This window comes from Bison bison, unplaced genomic scaffold (genome assembly GCF_000754665.1).
Source record: "Bison bison bison isolate TAMUID 2011002044 unplaced genomic scaffold, Bison_UMD1.0 scf7180017864471, whole genome shotgun sequence".
NCBI classification, from domain to species: Eukaryota; Metazoa; Chordata; class Mammalia; order Artiodactyla; family Bovidae; genus Bison; species Bison bison.
The window spans coordinates 19,430,737-19,445,726 of record NW_011495032.1 but is presented as its reverse complement, the minus strand read 5'-3'; the positions used below and the strand labels follow the sequence as shown (position 1 = coordinate 19,445,726).

Sequence of the window (14,990 nt, the reverse complement as noted above, 5' to 3'; positions counted from 1 at the left end):
AAGATGATGCTGTGAAAGGGCTGCACTCAATATGCCAGCAAATTTGGAAAACTCAGCAGTGGCCATGGGACTGGAAAAGGTCAGTTTTCATTCCAATCCCAAAGAAAGGCAATGCCAAAGAACGCTCAAACTACCACACAATTGTACTCATCTCACACGCTACTAAAGTAATGCTGAAAATCCTCCAAGCCAGGCTTCAACAGTACATGAAACGTGAACTTCCAGATGTTCAAGCTGGTTTTAGAAAAGGCAGAGGAACCAGAGATCAAATTGCCAACAACCGCTGGATCATGGAAAAAGCAAGAGAGTTCCAGAAAAACATCTACTTCTGCCTTTATTGACTACACCAAAGCCTTTAACTGTGTGGATCACAACAAATGGTGGAAAATTCTGAAAGAGATGGGAATACCAGACCACCTGACCTGCCTCCTGAGAAATCTGTGTGAAAGTCAAGAAGCAACAGTTAGAACTGGACATGGAACAACAGACTGGTTCCAACTGGGAAAGGAATTTGTCAAGGTTGTATACTGTCACCCTGCTTATTTATACACTCTGCAGAGTATATCACATGAAATGCTTGCCTGGATGAAGCACAAGTGGGAATCAAGATTGCCGTGAGAAATGTCAATAACCTCAGAGACACCACCCTTATGGCAGAAAGCGAAGAACTAAAGAGACTCTTGATGAAAGCGAAAGAGGAGAGTGGAAAAAGACGGCTTAAAACTCAACATTCAGAAGACTAAGATCATGGCATTCGGTCCCATGACTTCACCGCAAATACATGTGGAAACAGTGAGTTTATTTTTGGGGGCTCCAAAAATCACTGCAGATGGTGACTGCAGCCATGAAATTAAAAGATGCTTGCTCCTTGGAAGGAAAGTTATGACCAACCTAAGCAGCAATAGTAAAAAGCAGAGACATTACATTGCCGACAAAGGTCCATCTAGTCAAAGCTATGTTTTTTCCAGTGGTCATGTATGGATGTGAGAGTTGGACTATATAGAGAGCTGAGCACCGAAAGAATTGATGCTTTTGAACTGTGGTGTTCGAGAAGACTCTTGAGAGTCCCTTGGACTGCAAGGAGATCCAACCAGTCAATCTTAAAGGAAATCAGTCCTGAATATTCATTGGAAGCCCTGATGCTGAAACTTCACTACTTTGGCCACCTGATGTGAAGAGCAGACTCATTTGAAAAGACCCTGATGCTGGGAAAGATTGAAGGTGGGAGGAGAAGGGGACAACAGAGGATGAGATGGTTGGATGGCATCACCAACTCAATGGACATGAGTTTGAATAAGCTCCAGGAGTTGGTGATGGACAGGGACGCCTGGTGTGCTGCATGGGGTCACAAAGAGTTGGATATGACTGAGCGACTGAACTGAACTGAGCATGGCCCTGCTCACCAGAGCAAGACGCAGTCCCTCCTATCATCAAGCTTAACAAGCCTCTTAGCCTCCTCCATCAGAGGGCAGACTGAAGAAGCAAGAAGAACCACAAGCCCACATCAGGTAGAACAAAATTCATATTACACAAAGTTAATCAGGATGAAAAGCAGAAAGTTCTGTTCCAGATACAGGGACAAGATAAAATGGCAGAAAAAACAAATAAATAAAATGGAGAGAGGCAACCTTCCAGAAAAACAATTGAGAACAATGATAGTGATGATGATCTAGGATATCAGGAAAACAATGGAGAAGATGCAAGAAATGTTCAGTAAAGACCTAAAAGAACTAAAGAACAGACAAACAGAGATGAAAACATACTAGACGGAATCAATAGCAGAATAACAGGCAGAAGAATGGATAAATGACTTGGAGGATAGAATGGTGGAAATCAGTGCTGCAGAACACAATATAGAAAAAAGAATGAAAAAAAAAAAAAAGGAAGATAGCCTAAGAGACCTCTGGGACAACATAAAATGCTCTCTATCACCAACAGAGAGAGAAAAGACATGAGAAAATACTTGAAGCAAAAACAGCTAAAATCTTTCCTAACATGTGAAAGGAAATAGTCAATCAAGTCCAGGAAGCACAGAGAGTCCCCATCAGGATAAACACAGGGAGGAACATACCAAGACACATAGTAATCAAATTGACAAAAATTTAAGACAAAGATAAAATATTAGAAATAACAAGGGAAAAACAACAAACAACATACAAGGGAACACCCATCAAATTATCAGCTGATTTCTCAACAGGAACCCTACAAGCCAGAAAGGAATGCCACAATATGTTTAAAGTCATGAAAAGGAAGAATGTACAACCAAGGATACTCCACCCAGCAGGACTCTCAGATTTGATGGAGAAACCAAAAGCTTTCCAGACAAGCAAACGTTAAGAGAATTCAGCGCTACCAAGCTAGCTTTACAACACATGCTAAAGGAACTTCTCCAGGCAGGAAACACAAGACAAGGAAAAGATCTACAGAAAATAAGCCCCAAACAATTGAGAAAATAGTAACAGGATCATACACATAGATAATTACCTTCAATGTAAATTGATTAAATGCACTAACCAAAGGACACTGGGTGGAAGAAAACATGTGCACATAACTCTGCTTGACTCCCCCAAATTGTATGTAATTATTTTATATTGTTAGGTTAATCATGCTTCCATTATGGCTTGCAATTGTTATTACATTTTTTATCTGGCTATTGATTACGGAAACTAATAAGCATCTTTTACTATTGTGAAAAAAATAAAAATAAATACCTGCAGAATGGCTTGGTGGTCAGCAATGATTCTGGTATTTTCCATTTTAACAGTCTGAAGCATGCTGCTCAATTCTGAACACTTTCTGGTCAGCTGGTCATTCAAAATCTAAGACAACATATATAGGAAATCACAGATCTCTCCAATAAATAATTCTTTTTACTTACACATCATTATTTTTAACAATTACATAGTATTTCATAGTATTATTTCACCATATATGTGAACTTTATTTAACCCAATGGATATTTAATTATAAAATACTTTCAAATATTTGGAATCACCATCCTAAATAATTCTAAATTAAAAAGACAAATTTGTTGATTTGGTAGAACTGAAGCATTTGGCAGTTTACCAATCTTTTGTTCTTTTGCATTTTGCATGCTGGTCAATCAGAGCAAGATATGTACAGAATGGTATTTACAATGTAGATGCATGGTCAATGTTATACAAATCCATTCCCAAAATTGGATGATGAGTTTTTAGAACTGTTTAGCTGATAACACAAAATAGCTAAGCTCCTTCATCACCAATTACAGTGTTCAAAAAAGCAAAATACAGATGACTGTACCATTTCACAGGATTAATATTCCAAAATGAAACAGAAGTCTTTTGTGCAACATATCTATTAAACATGTAGTTGGTTTATAATTCTTTTTCCTTTTGGTATTTTTAAATTTGTATTCCTATGGAAAATATCTATCTTAATTCTCAGTTATTTTTGAAAACTATATTTGGTAAGGATCTTATGTTTTAATATACAAGTTCTTTAAGGATTGGGCAAATAACTCTGAAGAATTAATAGAAAAAACCTTCAAAAATTAGAAACAAGAAAGGAGAGCTAGATGAAAGACTATGTGGACAGCATCATAAGTAGTGTGTATAGCAAAGTAGATAGAAATACATTAAGGAACACTTTAAAGTTATAACCAGACATACAAACTATTCATTGAGGAACACTTGAGAGGTGAGACAGAGGAGAACTGTTGCTCTTTGAAAAGAAATAACTAATATTCTTTAGAGTTAGATTGCTGGGCTCAAATTCCAACTGTGTCACATATTAGTTATATTATTAAACCTCTCTGTATTTCACCTTTCTTACCTTTAAAATGAGAAAAAAGTTTCTGTAGTAGTGCTATTGAGAGAACTACAATTTGTTAGTAACATAGTGTACAGTATGGGTTGGGTAAATCTTAACCATCATTTATAGTAAGAGTAGTAATAGAGAGCTGGAGCATAAAGAAGGCTAAGCAACTAAGAATTGATGGTTTTAAACTGTGGTTCTGAAGAAGACTCTTGACAGTCCCTTGGACAGCAAGATCAAACCAGTCAATCCTAAAGGAAACCAGCCCTGAATAGTCACTGGAAGGACTGATGCTGAGGCTGAAGCTCCAATATTGTGGCCACCTGGTGGAAAGAGCCCACTCATTGGAAACGACCCTGATGCTGGGAAAGATTGAGGGCAGGAGAAAAAGGGGATGCCAGAGGATGAGATGGTTGAATGGCATCACTGACTCAATGGACATGAGTTTGAGCAAGTTTACAGGAGATAGTGAAGGACAGGGAAGCCTGGGGTGCTGCAGTCCATGGGGTCACAAAGAGTCAGAGATGACTTTGTGACTGAACTCATTAGTAGTTACTGTTATCACTTTTACGAAAGGACACATTTTGTATTTTCTTTATCATAAAGAGCATAGCAACACTATGATCCTAACACTGAAACATCAAATTGTACTAACAAAAAGTTCTTTCAATTGATCAACACTATTTCATTGAGCCCTATGAGAAATAACACGGTTTCCTGTATAGGTGGTGACTCCTCTCTATACACATGCATATACACAAAACATTAGCTGAATTTGGGGACCACCATTCCACATTAAATGATTTCATACACCTCCAATATCAGCAATTATTTATTAGGTTCTTACTGTGCTTTGACAAAGAAGACACAAAGAAAGAATAAGACATAGCCCTTGGCACTGAACTGCTTAGAAGTTCAACGGGGGAAATAAAAGGTATATATTTAATGAGTAAATTAGCACACAAAGTATAGACTAGTGAATGACATAACAGTGTATCTCAGATACCTACGTATCACAGGAATTTAGAGATGGGAATTGGAGTTAATCTGATGATGCTTCATAAATGAAACAAATCTTAAGGAAATAAAAATTTTAGATGATGGCAATGGTATGAATTTATGTAACCAGGATTATTCTTGGTTACTTAATTGAACAAAATTACCATCTAAACATTAGAGAAATGGGAAGATTTACCTGTGCTTTTTCTGATGCTTCATGAAGAGATACTATTTCAGACCTCAAATATGCATTTCCTTCATGTTCCTTATTGAAAGACATCTGTATATTCTATAGGGAAAAAAAAACTTCTCATTTTCTATGTGTAAGAGTTATTACATATACCTCTATCAAAATACCCGTTCTGTACTGTGGCCAGTACCAGTTCAAGTTCTAATGATACACATAGAAAAGGACTTTTTTAAGATTTTGGTATCTTCAACTCCCAAATGTCTATTTATAAGTTATCAAAAATATTTATTAAAAATATTTTCATACTGGGATTCCAATTAGAAAGAATTTGCTTAGAAATCTGAATTAAAGAAAACAAACCTTGGTATTTACCTAGTATTCATATGTCAAGAAAACTACACTAAGATGAAATATTTGTTAATTACATATACATTTCTTCCAAGTAGCAGTAACATCTTATTATTTCAAAGAAACAGATGCAAGGATCTTTTCAAATTGTAAGTAGGGGAAGATATTTTCATCAAGGAATACCTGTGGAGCAGAAGAAAGTGCCTTCATTCTGTGAAAAAAATGTTCCCTTTCAGATGAGGGAAGGTGACAGGGATGTGAGTTGTGGGATGGTCTACCTAACCAGTACTTAAGTCTAATGGGGATGAACAAAGTCTAAGTCCTCTTCCTTCACTTTTCTAGTTTTCCAGAAGAAGCATCAAGTAAACATCATATAACATCTACACCATGAGACTGATTTAGAAATATTTTAAGATATAAAGGTAGTAACATTTATTTCTATCTTTTTTATTTTATTGTAGTAGAATACACATAACAAGATTTATCATTTTAACCACTTTTAAAATCTTTTTAATGAAATGTCTTTTTTAAATTGAAGTATAGTTGATTTAACAATATTGTTAGTTTTAGTGATTCAGTTATATATAAATGTTATATATTTATTCAGTTATATATAAATGTTATATATTCAGTTATATAAAAATGTTAATATATATTAACATTCTATATTATATATTAATGGTTAATTATAAATGGTTAATTATATATATAATTCTATATATAACATTTGATACTATATATTATATATATAATGTTAATATATATAATATATATATAATATATATATTATATTATGTTTATATTATATACATGCATATTATATAGTAATATATGTATATATAATGTATATATATTATGTATACAATATATACATATATAATAAGAATATATATAATAATATACACATTCTTTTTCAGATTTTCCCTTATGGGGGGAAGGGTGGGGAGGGATAAATTAGGAGGTTGGGATTAACATAAAATAACAACCAAAAATGACCTACTATATACATAGCACAGGGAACTATACTCATTTTTACCATTTTTAAGTGTACAGTTCACTTAAAAATATTTACGTATCAAGTTTGTTTAGTTCAGCAGTATTAAGTACATACATTCATGATACTGAGCAGCCATCAACAAAAATAGTTAATATTTCTTACATATTATTAAAAAAACTTCATTACAGTTCATTGACAATACGTATAAAATGCAAATACATCTTATTTTTGCCAATTTACCTTTTTTCAAATTCTAATAATCTGCATGAAATAATTTATTTAATAATATCCAGTTGATAACAGTTCTGGATATAAACTCATATACACTGAAACTTTTAATAAAGATTTTAGAAGAATCAGAAGGACTATTAACCAACATGAATGAGGAAATATTACTTAGTGAAGAGATGAAAGAAAACCTCTGTACTCTAAAGCTCTAAATTTACCTTATTTTCTTCAACCAACTTGGAAATGATGTCGTCTCTAGAAACTAAAGACAAAAAGTTCACATAACTAAGATGTTAATAACTTACAACTATATTGAGATCACATGGTATTTTTTCACCTGAGAAATTTTCATTTTTTAAAAAAGATTTTTAGTCTGTATTTTGCAGAAATAAGCAGAACGCCCGTATTTCTATCATGTTTTTATAGACTTGAAACTAAATCATGGAAAACTAGTCCACAGTCACATGCAATGGTAAATGAGGCCACATTTTGCTCAATAAACAGATAATGACAAGTTTCTGAGGGATTTCAAGCCAGCGAGGCAAACGATCAAAAGCTGTTTTGTTAGATTACTCTGACGAAGACTCCATAAAAACAGGGAGATCAGTTTAGTAGCTGTTGCAGTAACCAAAGTGTAAAACAATGAAAGCTGCTCTAAAGTAATGACAATGGGAATGTAGAAGAGTAAGCAGAAGATTGTCAGGACTTGGTGACTGACCAGTGAGGTGAAGGCAACAGACGAGTCAAGAAAATTATCTAGTGTGCCGCCCTGGACAGCGGAGTGGATGGTGGATCTAATGAAATACAGAATTCAGGGCAAGCAGCAGGTTTGGGAGATATAATGAGTAATAATGACTCCAACACTTAAGCTTTCATCATGTGTTTTGAGGTATTTGTAAGGTATCTAAATATAGATGATTAGTTGGCAGTAAGATACCATCTGGAACTCAGGAGGATGATTTGAGGTGTGTCGGGGGCGGGGGGGGGCGGCGATTTGAAACCACTCAGAGAGTCTGTATATATAGTGAAGAGAAAACCAAAGACAAAAATAGGGAAATAGTTTGGCATTTCCTTCTCTAGGGGATCTTCCCGACCCAGGGATGGAACCCGAGTCTCCTGCATTAGCAGTCAGATTCTTTACCACCGAGCCACCAGGGAAGCCCTTGATATACTACTAGCCAAAATACGTAAACTCTTCTGAGATTAATATTTGGCTTCACAGAAAATTCATAAAGATCTATTAATTTTGTCACTTAAGTATTTAAAGCCAGAAAAATTATAAAACACATAAAAATTCACATTTATGATATACTCAGGAAAAGTATACTTCTTGAAATTGAGTTCAAGACTTATTTTAAATAAAGTCTAATTTAACATATGTGAAGGATCAAAAAGGTAAACTATATGATCTATCTTGGAAATTCCACTACTCAAAGAAAGAATCAAAGTTTATTCTATTTAGGAGAACAATGTAATCATTTTAGTGTGTGTGTATTCATGCACACACATATACACACACATATATATATTTATTGCTAATAATAAAAAGGTACATTTTAAAATCCATTGAAGCAAATATCTAAAGGCATTCCTTTTACTAATCTAGTTATAATAACTATCAATATTTGTATTTTTGAGTAATAAAATTGCATGCATGTAAAACATCTATTATTCAATATGAAGCATATAGCTGGTATTGAGACAGGTCTCTTTTTCTTTATGTTAGTTTGAATTACTGTTGTTCTAATCTTAATGTTTTTAATGGTCTTTCATATATTCTTTAGAAATTCAAAAGGAAAGCATTAATCTATCAAGAAAGAAACATTTTTTAAAAATCACTTAATCAGAAGGACAACTAATATAACAGAAAGATCTGTATTTTAGTCCCAGCTATTCTATTTATTGGGGGTCCTTCAATATACATCTTTTATTCTTCTGTAGAATGAGGTATATTTTATCTTTCTCACAAGTTTGCTGTAAGGCTCAAATGGGATACTCATAGTATCATAAAATGTAATTGTGTTTTTTTAAGTATGCAATCATAGGAAGACAGAAACTTATTCTGGAGCATTACTTCACAGAATAATTCACTACTTGACAACTATATGGCAAAAGAGTACCTTCTGCTAAAAGCAGCAAGTAAAACCATTAAATGGATTACTCTTTGCTCTATTTTTTTTTTTTTAATTTCATTTCTCTTTCCTCACCCTCATTACAGCCACACTGTAGAAGCCGCAATAACAAGAACATTGGGTTTGGAGTTAGAAGATCCAGTTTAGGTCTCACTTCACTATTTATTCATCCTGTAACTCTGGAAAGTATAGGTAGTTTTGTGTATTACCTGAGATAATTTTTATGAAAGCCCTATTTAAACCATGAAGTGTTATTCACTTGTGAGGCACTGCACTGGAACTCTGATTTCTACAGTGAGATCTCTTTGAAAACTGCCTTTATAATTATATATTAACAAACAGCAGTCTGATAAAGGATGTTGGATTGGAAGAAACATGTCTCCAAGCACCCTGGGATCAAGTCTAGACACTTCCATTTTCTAGCTTTGCATCTTTAAGGACTCTTTAAAAAAAAACAAATGTTAAACAAGTTAATCTAAGCTCTGTCTATAGTACCTTACAACCATCCATTTCTACAAATATAAGTTCACCAAAATAGACTGATAACCTGAAGAATGGAGAGTCTGACATGATAAATGGTTAGAATCAGTAACTCAGCAAGGATTAATGGCCTCATTCTCTTATTAGCACTCTATAACTCAACATTCAATCTAGATTCATAGAACCCAAACAGTCCCAAGTCCACAAACAATTAAATAAACTTGGTAAAAATCTAAATAATTAGTTTAAAATTAAGAGGGTCAAATTCTAGTTTTTTCCCCTCAGTGGCATGGACAGAAAGAAAGTCAGCAATTTTTTACATTCTGTGGGAATACCAGTATCACTGGCCACTACAAGAATTTGGAATCTTGAAAGCTTTTGCACAAAATCTCAACAAACTAACAAAAGTGAAGTTTCCAGCATCCATTTTCATACCAAGGTCAGACTTGAGCTGTGAGGAAGCGGTCTCCAACTCCCCTTTCTGTTGCTGCTCCTGTGCCAGTAGTTCCTGGGTGGTCTGAATAGAACTGCGTAGGGCAATGCAGTTCTCCTGCAAAATTTGCACCTGAAATTGTGCAAAAAAAAAACACAAACTCCTTTTAAGCTATCTTACAGCACAGGTGTAAAGCAGATTTTCTGAACGTTACTGGAGGAAGAAGCAGGATTTTTATGTTCAAGATCTCAGCAGAGTACAGCATCCTACAGTGGGGCCATCCAGGAGACGTCTGTGCACTCAACACAGCAGGCACCAGCTCAGGACCAACTGCTGAGCGCTCGAGATGTGGCCAGCGTGAGGCACGGAACCTTTACTTTTATTTAAACTAATTTAAATGTAAATAACCACATGTGGTTACTGGCCTCTATATTGGCAGTATAAATTATAGCAATAACGGATCATTTGCAAATTCCTTAAGTAGAATCCTTTAAATAATTCCACTGTTAGGGACAGTACTGCTTAAAATAATAAACATTACATAATCTAATTATAGGTATTAGGATTTGAAGCTACTGATTGCCTTCGGTGCTTGTAATTTAGAATCTTCTAAATTAACTCCTGGAGTTGGTGATGGACATGGAGGCTTGGTGTGCTGCGATTCATGGGGTCGCAGAGAGTCAGACACGACTGAGCAACTGAACTGAACTGAACCGAAATTACATGAGTGAGTGAACTTGAGTGACAAACTCAGTCATGTCTGACTCTTTGCGATCCCATGGACTGGAGCCTGCCAGGCTCCTCTGTCTGTGGAATTCTCCAGGCAAGAATACTGGAGTGGGTGGCCATTCCCTTCTCCAAGGAATCTTTCTCACCCAGGGATCAAACCTGGGTCTTTGGCACTGCAGGCAGATTCTTTACAATCTTGAGCCATACATATAGGTACTTCAAATAACAACTTTTGGAGGCAAAAATATTATGCTAAAATAGATAACGAGAACTGAAAACAGCCATGTAAACACATTCCTTACTGGTATTCTTTGCTTCAAATGTCAGCTCGGTTTAATCCTTCTTTTCTATCTACATCATGTACATATAATATGAGACTAGGGCAATACCTTCCAAAGTCAATTCCTGGAACACAGAGTATGTGGTAGGGGAATGATTCCCTCCCAGGAGCTAAGAGTTCACCTCTATAAACCCTGACACATAATAACTTCTTTGTCCTTTGCTTCCCCATTCATAAAGTAAGAGTATTGGACTGAACGGCATCAGAGTGCTTATTTTGGACTAAAATTTTTTAAGTTGTAGTAAGAGTGTTAATAGCGGATTACTAAAGGAAAGAATTTAATAAATCTAGAGGAAATAAGCAAAACTATAGGTTTGTGGCCAAAACACTGGCTTTTCCCTTTTGGTTTCACTTCCCCAACATAAACACGGAGAGAAAACCTCACTACCTGTTTCCGCTCCACCTCCACTGTCGCTTCCATTTCTTGTATTCTCAGTAGCAAGGCTGATCCAGATTTCTCAAGAGATTCCCGTAGGTGCTTCTCCTGGGACAGTTGTCTCCTTAGCTACAGAGTAACACTGCAGTTAGGTGAGACCAAGGGAACTTCACAGCAGTTTAACAAAGATCAAAGTCACCTTGAAAAGTTTATAGACATACCATCTCACTTCCATTCTTCATACAGTTATGACTGCCCAAAAACATGTTTTTGTTTCTCCCTAATGGTTAACTTTCTAAGAAATGCAGGGTCAAATTTGTTACCCTCACCTTCCTACTATGTAAGTCTGTTTTCCAAACTGCAGTCAAGACTCATTTGTAAGTTGCAAGAAGCATTTGAAAAGGTGGGCAAAAAAGAACACAAAGAAAATACTGGAGCACACAGCAAGTAGTGAGTACCACTTCATGAAACGTCTGTGTATGCTGCTGTGTAAAATATGTCAGAAGTTTGAAAAACACAAATACGTCTTATGTATTTTCTGTATTTTAACTCTATTTTTCTATAATTTGATTTCTTCATCTATATATGTGTATGTGTTTTTTATCCCATAATATTATAACCATTTCTCTGAAAGCTGTTTTAATTATGTATTGGATTTTTTTGTGTTAGAATTTAAAGATCAGAAAAAATAATGAAGTAGTTGCTAAGTAGCAGATAAAAACAGCATTCAAGAATTTGGGTACACTGATCTTATTTCTATCCATAAATGACTATAAGTCAGATAAAGATACAAAGAAGGTTAAGTTTTTTTTTTCCTTCTTTCCAATTCAAATGGAAACTGAACGTGGCACTAGTGGTCAATACAGGAGACTCCGGTTCAATTCCTGGGTGGGGAAGCCCCCTGGAGGAGGGCATGGCAACCCACTCCAGTATTCTTGCCTGGAGAATCTCCATGGACAGAGGAGCCTGGGGGCTGCAGTCCATGGGGTCGCAAGGAGTCAGACGTGACTGAAGCAACTGAGCATGCATGCATTCCTTTTATAAACTGATAATAAATTGAAAGAAACTCTATTTTTAAACCCCAGTAAAGACAACTTGAGTATATTTTATAACTCTTTTCTACATTGTACATATGTAATTTATAAGTGTCTTCTTGAAGGATGGTGTATTTTACAGTTTTAAAGTTTTTTAAAGTGAAAAGGATGAAAAGTATGTTGATATGAAACTGTTACAAGATAGACTGTTTTGGAAATGTTCTATGATTTTCTTAACATACACCTAATACTGAACATCTGGACATTTCCAGTGTCTTGCTATTCCATACTGCTCTGCTGAACATGATTGTGAATAAACCTTTCACTGAATTTCTCATTATTTCCTTGAGATAAATCCTACAAAAGGAATTACTAGGTTAAAAGTATAAACACTATTTTAGACTTTTCATACATTTTGTAATTATTCTTCCAATCTTACTTTCTTATCAGTAGTATTTGGATAAATGCCATCAGCACTAGAAATTATCACATTCTTAAATCTTTGCTAATCTAATAAATAAAAGGCAATATCTTAATACTTTTTTCATTTCTTTGGCTCCTAGTGAGATTAAAATTTTCCAATATGGTTATTAATTCTTCACATATTTTCTGAACTGTTCTTATCCTTTGCCCACTGATTTTGAGGTTTTCAAAGTCATTTAAAGTTCTTTAAAAGGTACGATATTAACTGTCTAATTTCATTATGTTTTGTTTTTTTACATGTATAAGATTTTAATTTTTATATAGTCAAACCAACTGAGCTTTTAATAATCCTGTTCCTTCAAGTTTCAAAATTCCTTCCTTAACCAATGATCAGTTAAATATTAGTTTTATTTAAGAATGAGTCATAGTTTTTGCCTTTGGCTGTACTTTTCAGGTTCTATTTTAGTATCAGATTACAACCACTTTATAATATAAGAGAAGCATCATATACTCTTCTAAGCTCTACATCAAATTATACAGTATAATTTGCTCAAGATATAATTTAAGTGCCTTAGAAAAGGAATCTTTATTTGACAATTATACTACTGAGATACTCATTCCTAAAGCTTTATTAAGGGCAATCAGTTAATCTATTTCATGTTTATCAGAATCAGATTTTATATATATATTTATCTCTTAGAAAGGATATATACTGCATTTACTCTATTCTTTGTATAGCTCTGTTATGGGTTGAACTGTATCCCCCCAAAATTCACATGTTGAAGCCATAACCCCAGTATCTCAAAATATGACCATAAATGGAGATAAAGCCTTTAAAGGGTCATTTCAGTAATGAGGTCACTGAGGTGGGCCCAATCCAACGTGACTGGTGTCCTTATAAGAGGAAATCTGTACACAGAGACACCAGGGATGTGTGCACAGAAAAAAGACCATGTGAGGACACAGAGAAAAAGGCAGCCACCTGCAAGCCAAGGAGAAAGGACTCAAGAAAAAACCGAGCTTGCTGATATCTTCATCCTGGACTTGTTGCCTCCAGAACAGTGAGACAAAAACTTCCATTGTTTAAGTCTAATGTGTGGCAGTGTGTGGTAGCCCCAGCAGAATACATCCTCCTTGCTCCACATGCCCTCAAGACATTCATGTTTGACTCATACAGTCCTTCTTAGGTCCTCAACAAGTTCAACGAAAATTCAAGATTTTACCACAGCACCAAGAATTAAGACTTTTCCAATAAAAAAACAACACTAAGTGGCAATCCAATGGAGAAAGGATAGTTTTTTCAACAAATTGGTGTTGGATCCACTGGACATACACAAACTCATATAAAGAATCTAGATACAGACCTTACACCTTTCACAAAATTAGCAATTCAAAACCTAAATGTAAAATGCAAAGCTATACAACTTCTAAGATAATACTGCAGAAAAATCTAGGTGACTATGGGTTTGGCAATATTTTAGATATAATTACCAAAAGTATAATCCATGAAAAAAGTGGTAAGTTGAACTTTATTAAAATGAAAAGCTTCTGCTCTGCAAAAGACACTGTTAAGAGAAAAGACAAACTATGGATTGGGAGAAAATATTTGTAAAACACATATGGATAAAGGACTGGTATCCAAAATATAAAAGGAAGTCCTAAGACTCAACAATAAGATTAAAAAAAAAAAAGGCCCAGCTGTAAATGGGGAAATGGTCTAAGATACCTCACCAAATAAGATAAACAGATGGCAAATTAACATATGAAAAGATGCTAAATAATCACATTATCAGGGAACTGAAAATTAAAACAAAATACTACTATACATACACCTATTAGAATGGTAAAAACTCAAAACACTGGTGAGGATGTGGGACAGTAGGAACTCTCTTTCATTGCGGGTGGAAGCGCAACATGGTACAGTCATTGCAGGGCAGGTTGGCAGTTTTTTAGACATCTAAACACAAGCTTACCATAGGATCCATCAATCATGCTCCTAGGTATTTATCCAAACAAGTTAACAACATGTCCCAAAATAAAAAAAAGACCTGCACATGAATGTTTATAGCAATTCATGATTGCTAAACTTGGAAGGAACCAAGACATCCTTCAGTAGGTGAAGGGATAAACTTTGGTACATCCAGACAATTGATTTTTCTTCAGTGATAAAAATAAATGATCTATTAAACAATGAAAAGACATGGAGAATTTAAATGCATATGCTTAAATAAGTGAAAGAAGGCAGTCCAAAAAGGCAACATATTGTATGATTCCAGCTACAGAGACAATGAAAACACTGGTAGCTGCCAGGTGCTTGGGAAAAAGAGGGTGGTGGTGATGAGTGTGTAAAGCAGAGGGTATTTTTAGGGCAGTGAAGTGAAACTCTTTTGTATACTGTAATAAATTAAAAAATGAAACAATCTAAACTGTGGACTTAGTAATAATGTATCAATTCTGGTTCATAATCAAATATAACAAATCAAAGG

General features: G+C 34.9%; 1 protein-coding gene across 11 annotated transcripts in view; it reads right to left on the bottom strand.

Moving 5' to 3' along the window:
* Positions 1-14,990, bottom strand: part of CCDC150 (coiled-coil domain containing 150) — a 91,418-nt gene that overhangs the window by 60,882 nt on the left and 15,546 nt on the right. For all 11 annotated transcript variants that reach the window (XM_010860877.1, XM_010860876.1, XM_010860874.1 and 8 more), the window contains 5 exons: positions 11,060-11,176; positions 9,605-9,734; positions 6,776-6,819; positions 4,991-5,083; positions 2,712-2,819 (listed from right to left, as the gene is read on the bottom strand). In XM_010860877.1, the coding sequence (XP_010859179.1) occupies positions 2,712-2,819; positions 4,991-5,083; positions 6,776-6,819; positions 9,605-9,734; positions 11,060-11,176 (492 nt within the window). The remainder of the gene's footprint in view (positions 1-2,711; positions 2,820-4,990; positions 5,084-6,775; positions 6,820-9,604; positions 9,735-11,059; positions 11,177-14,990) is intronic.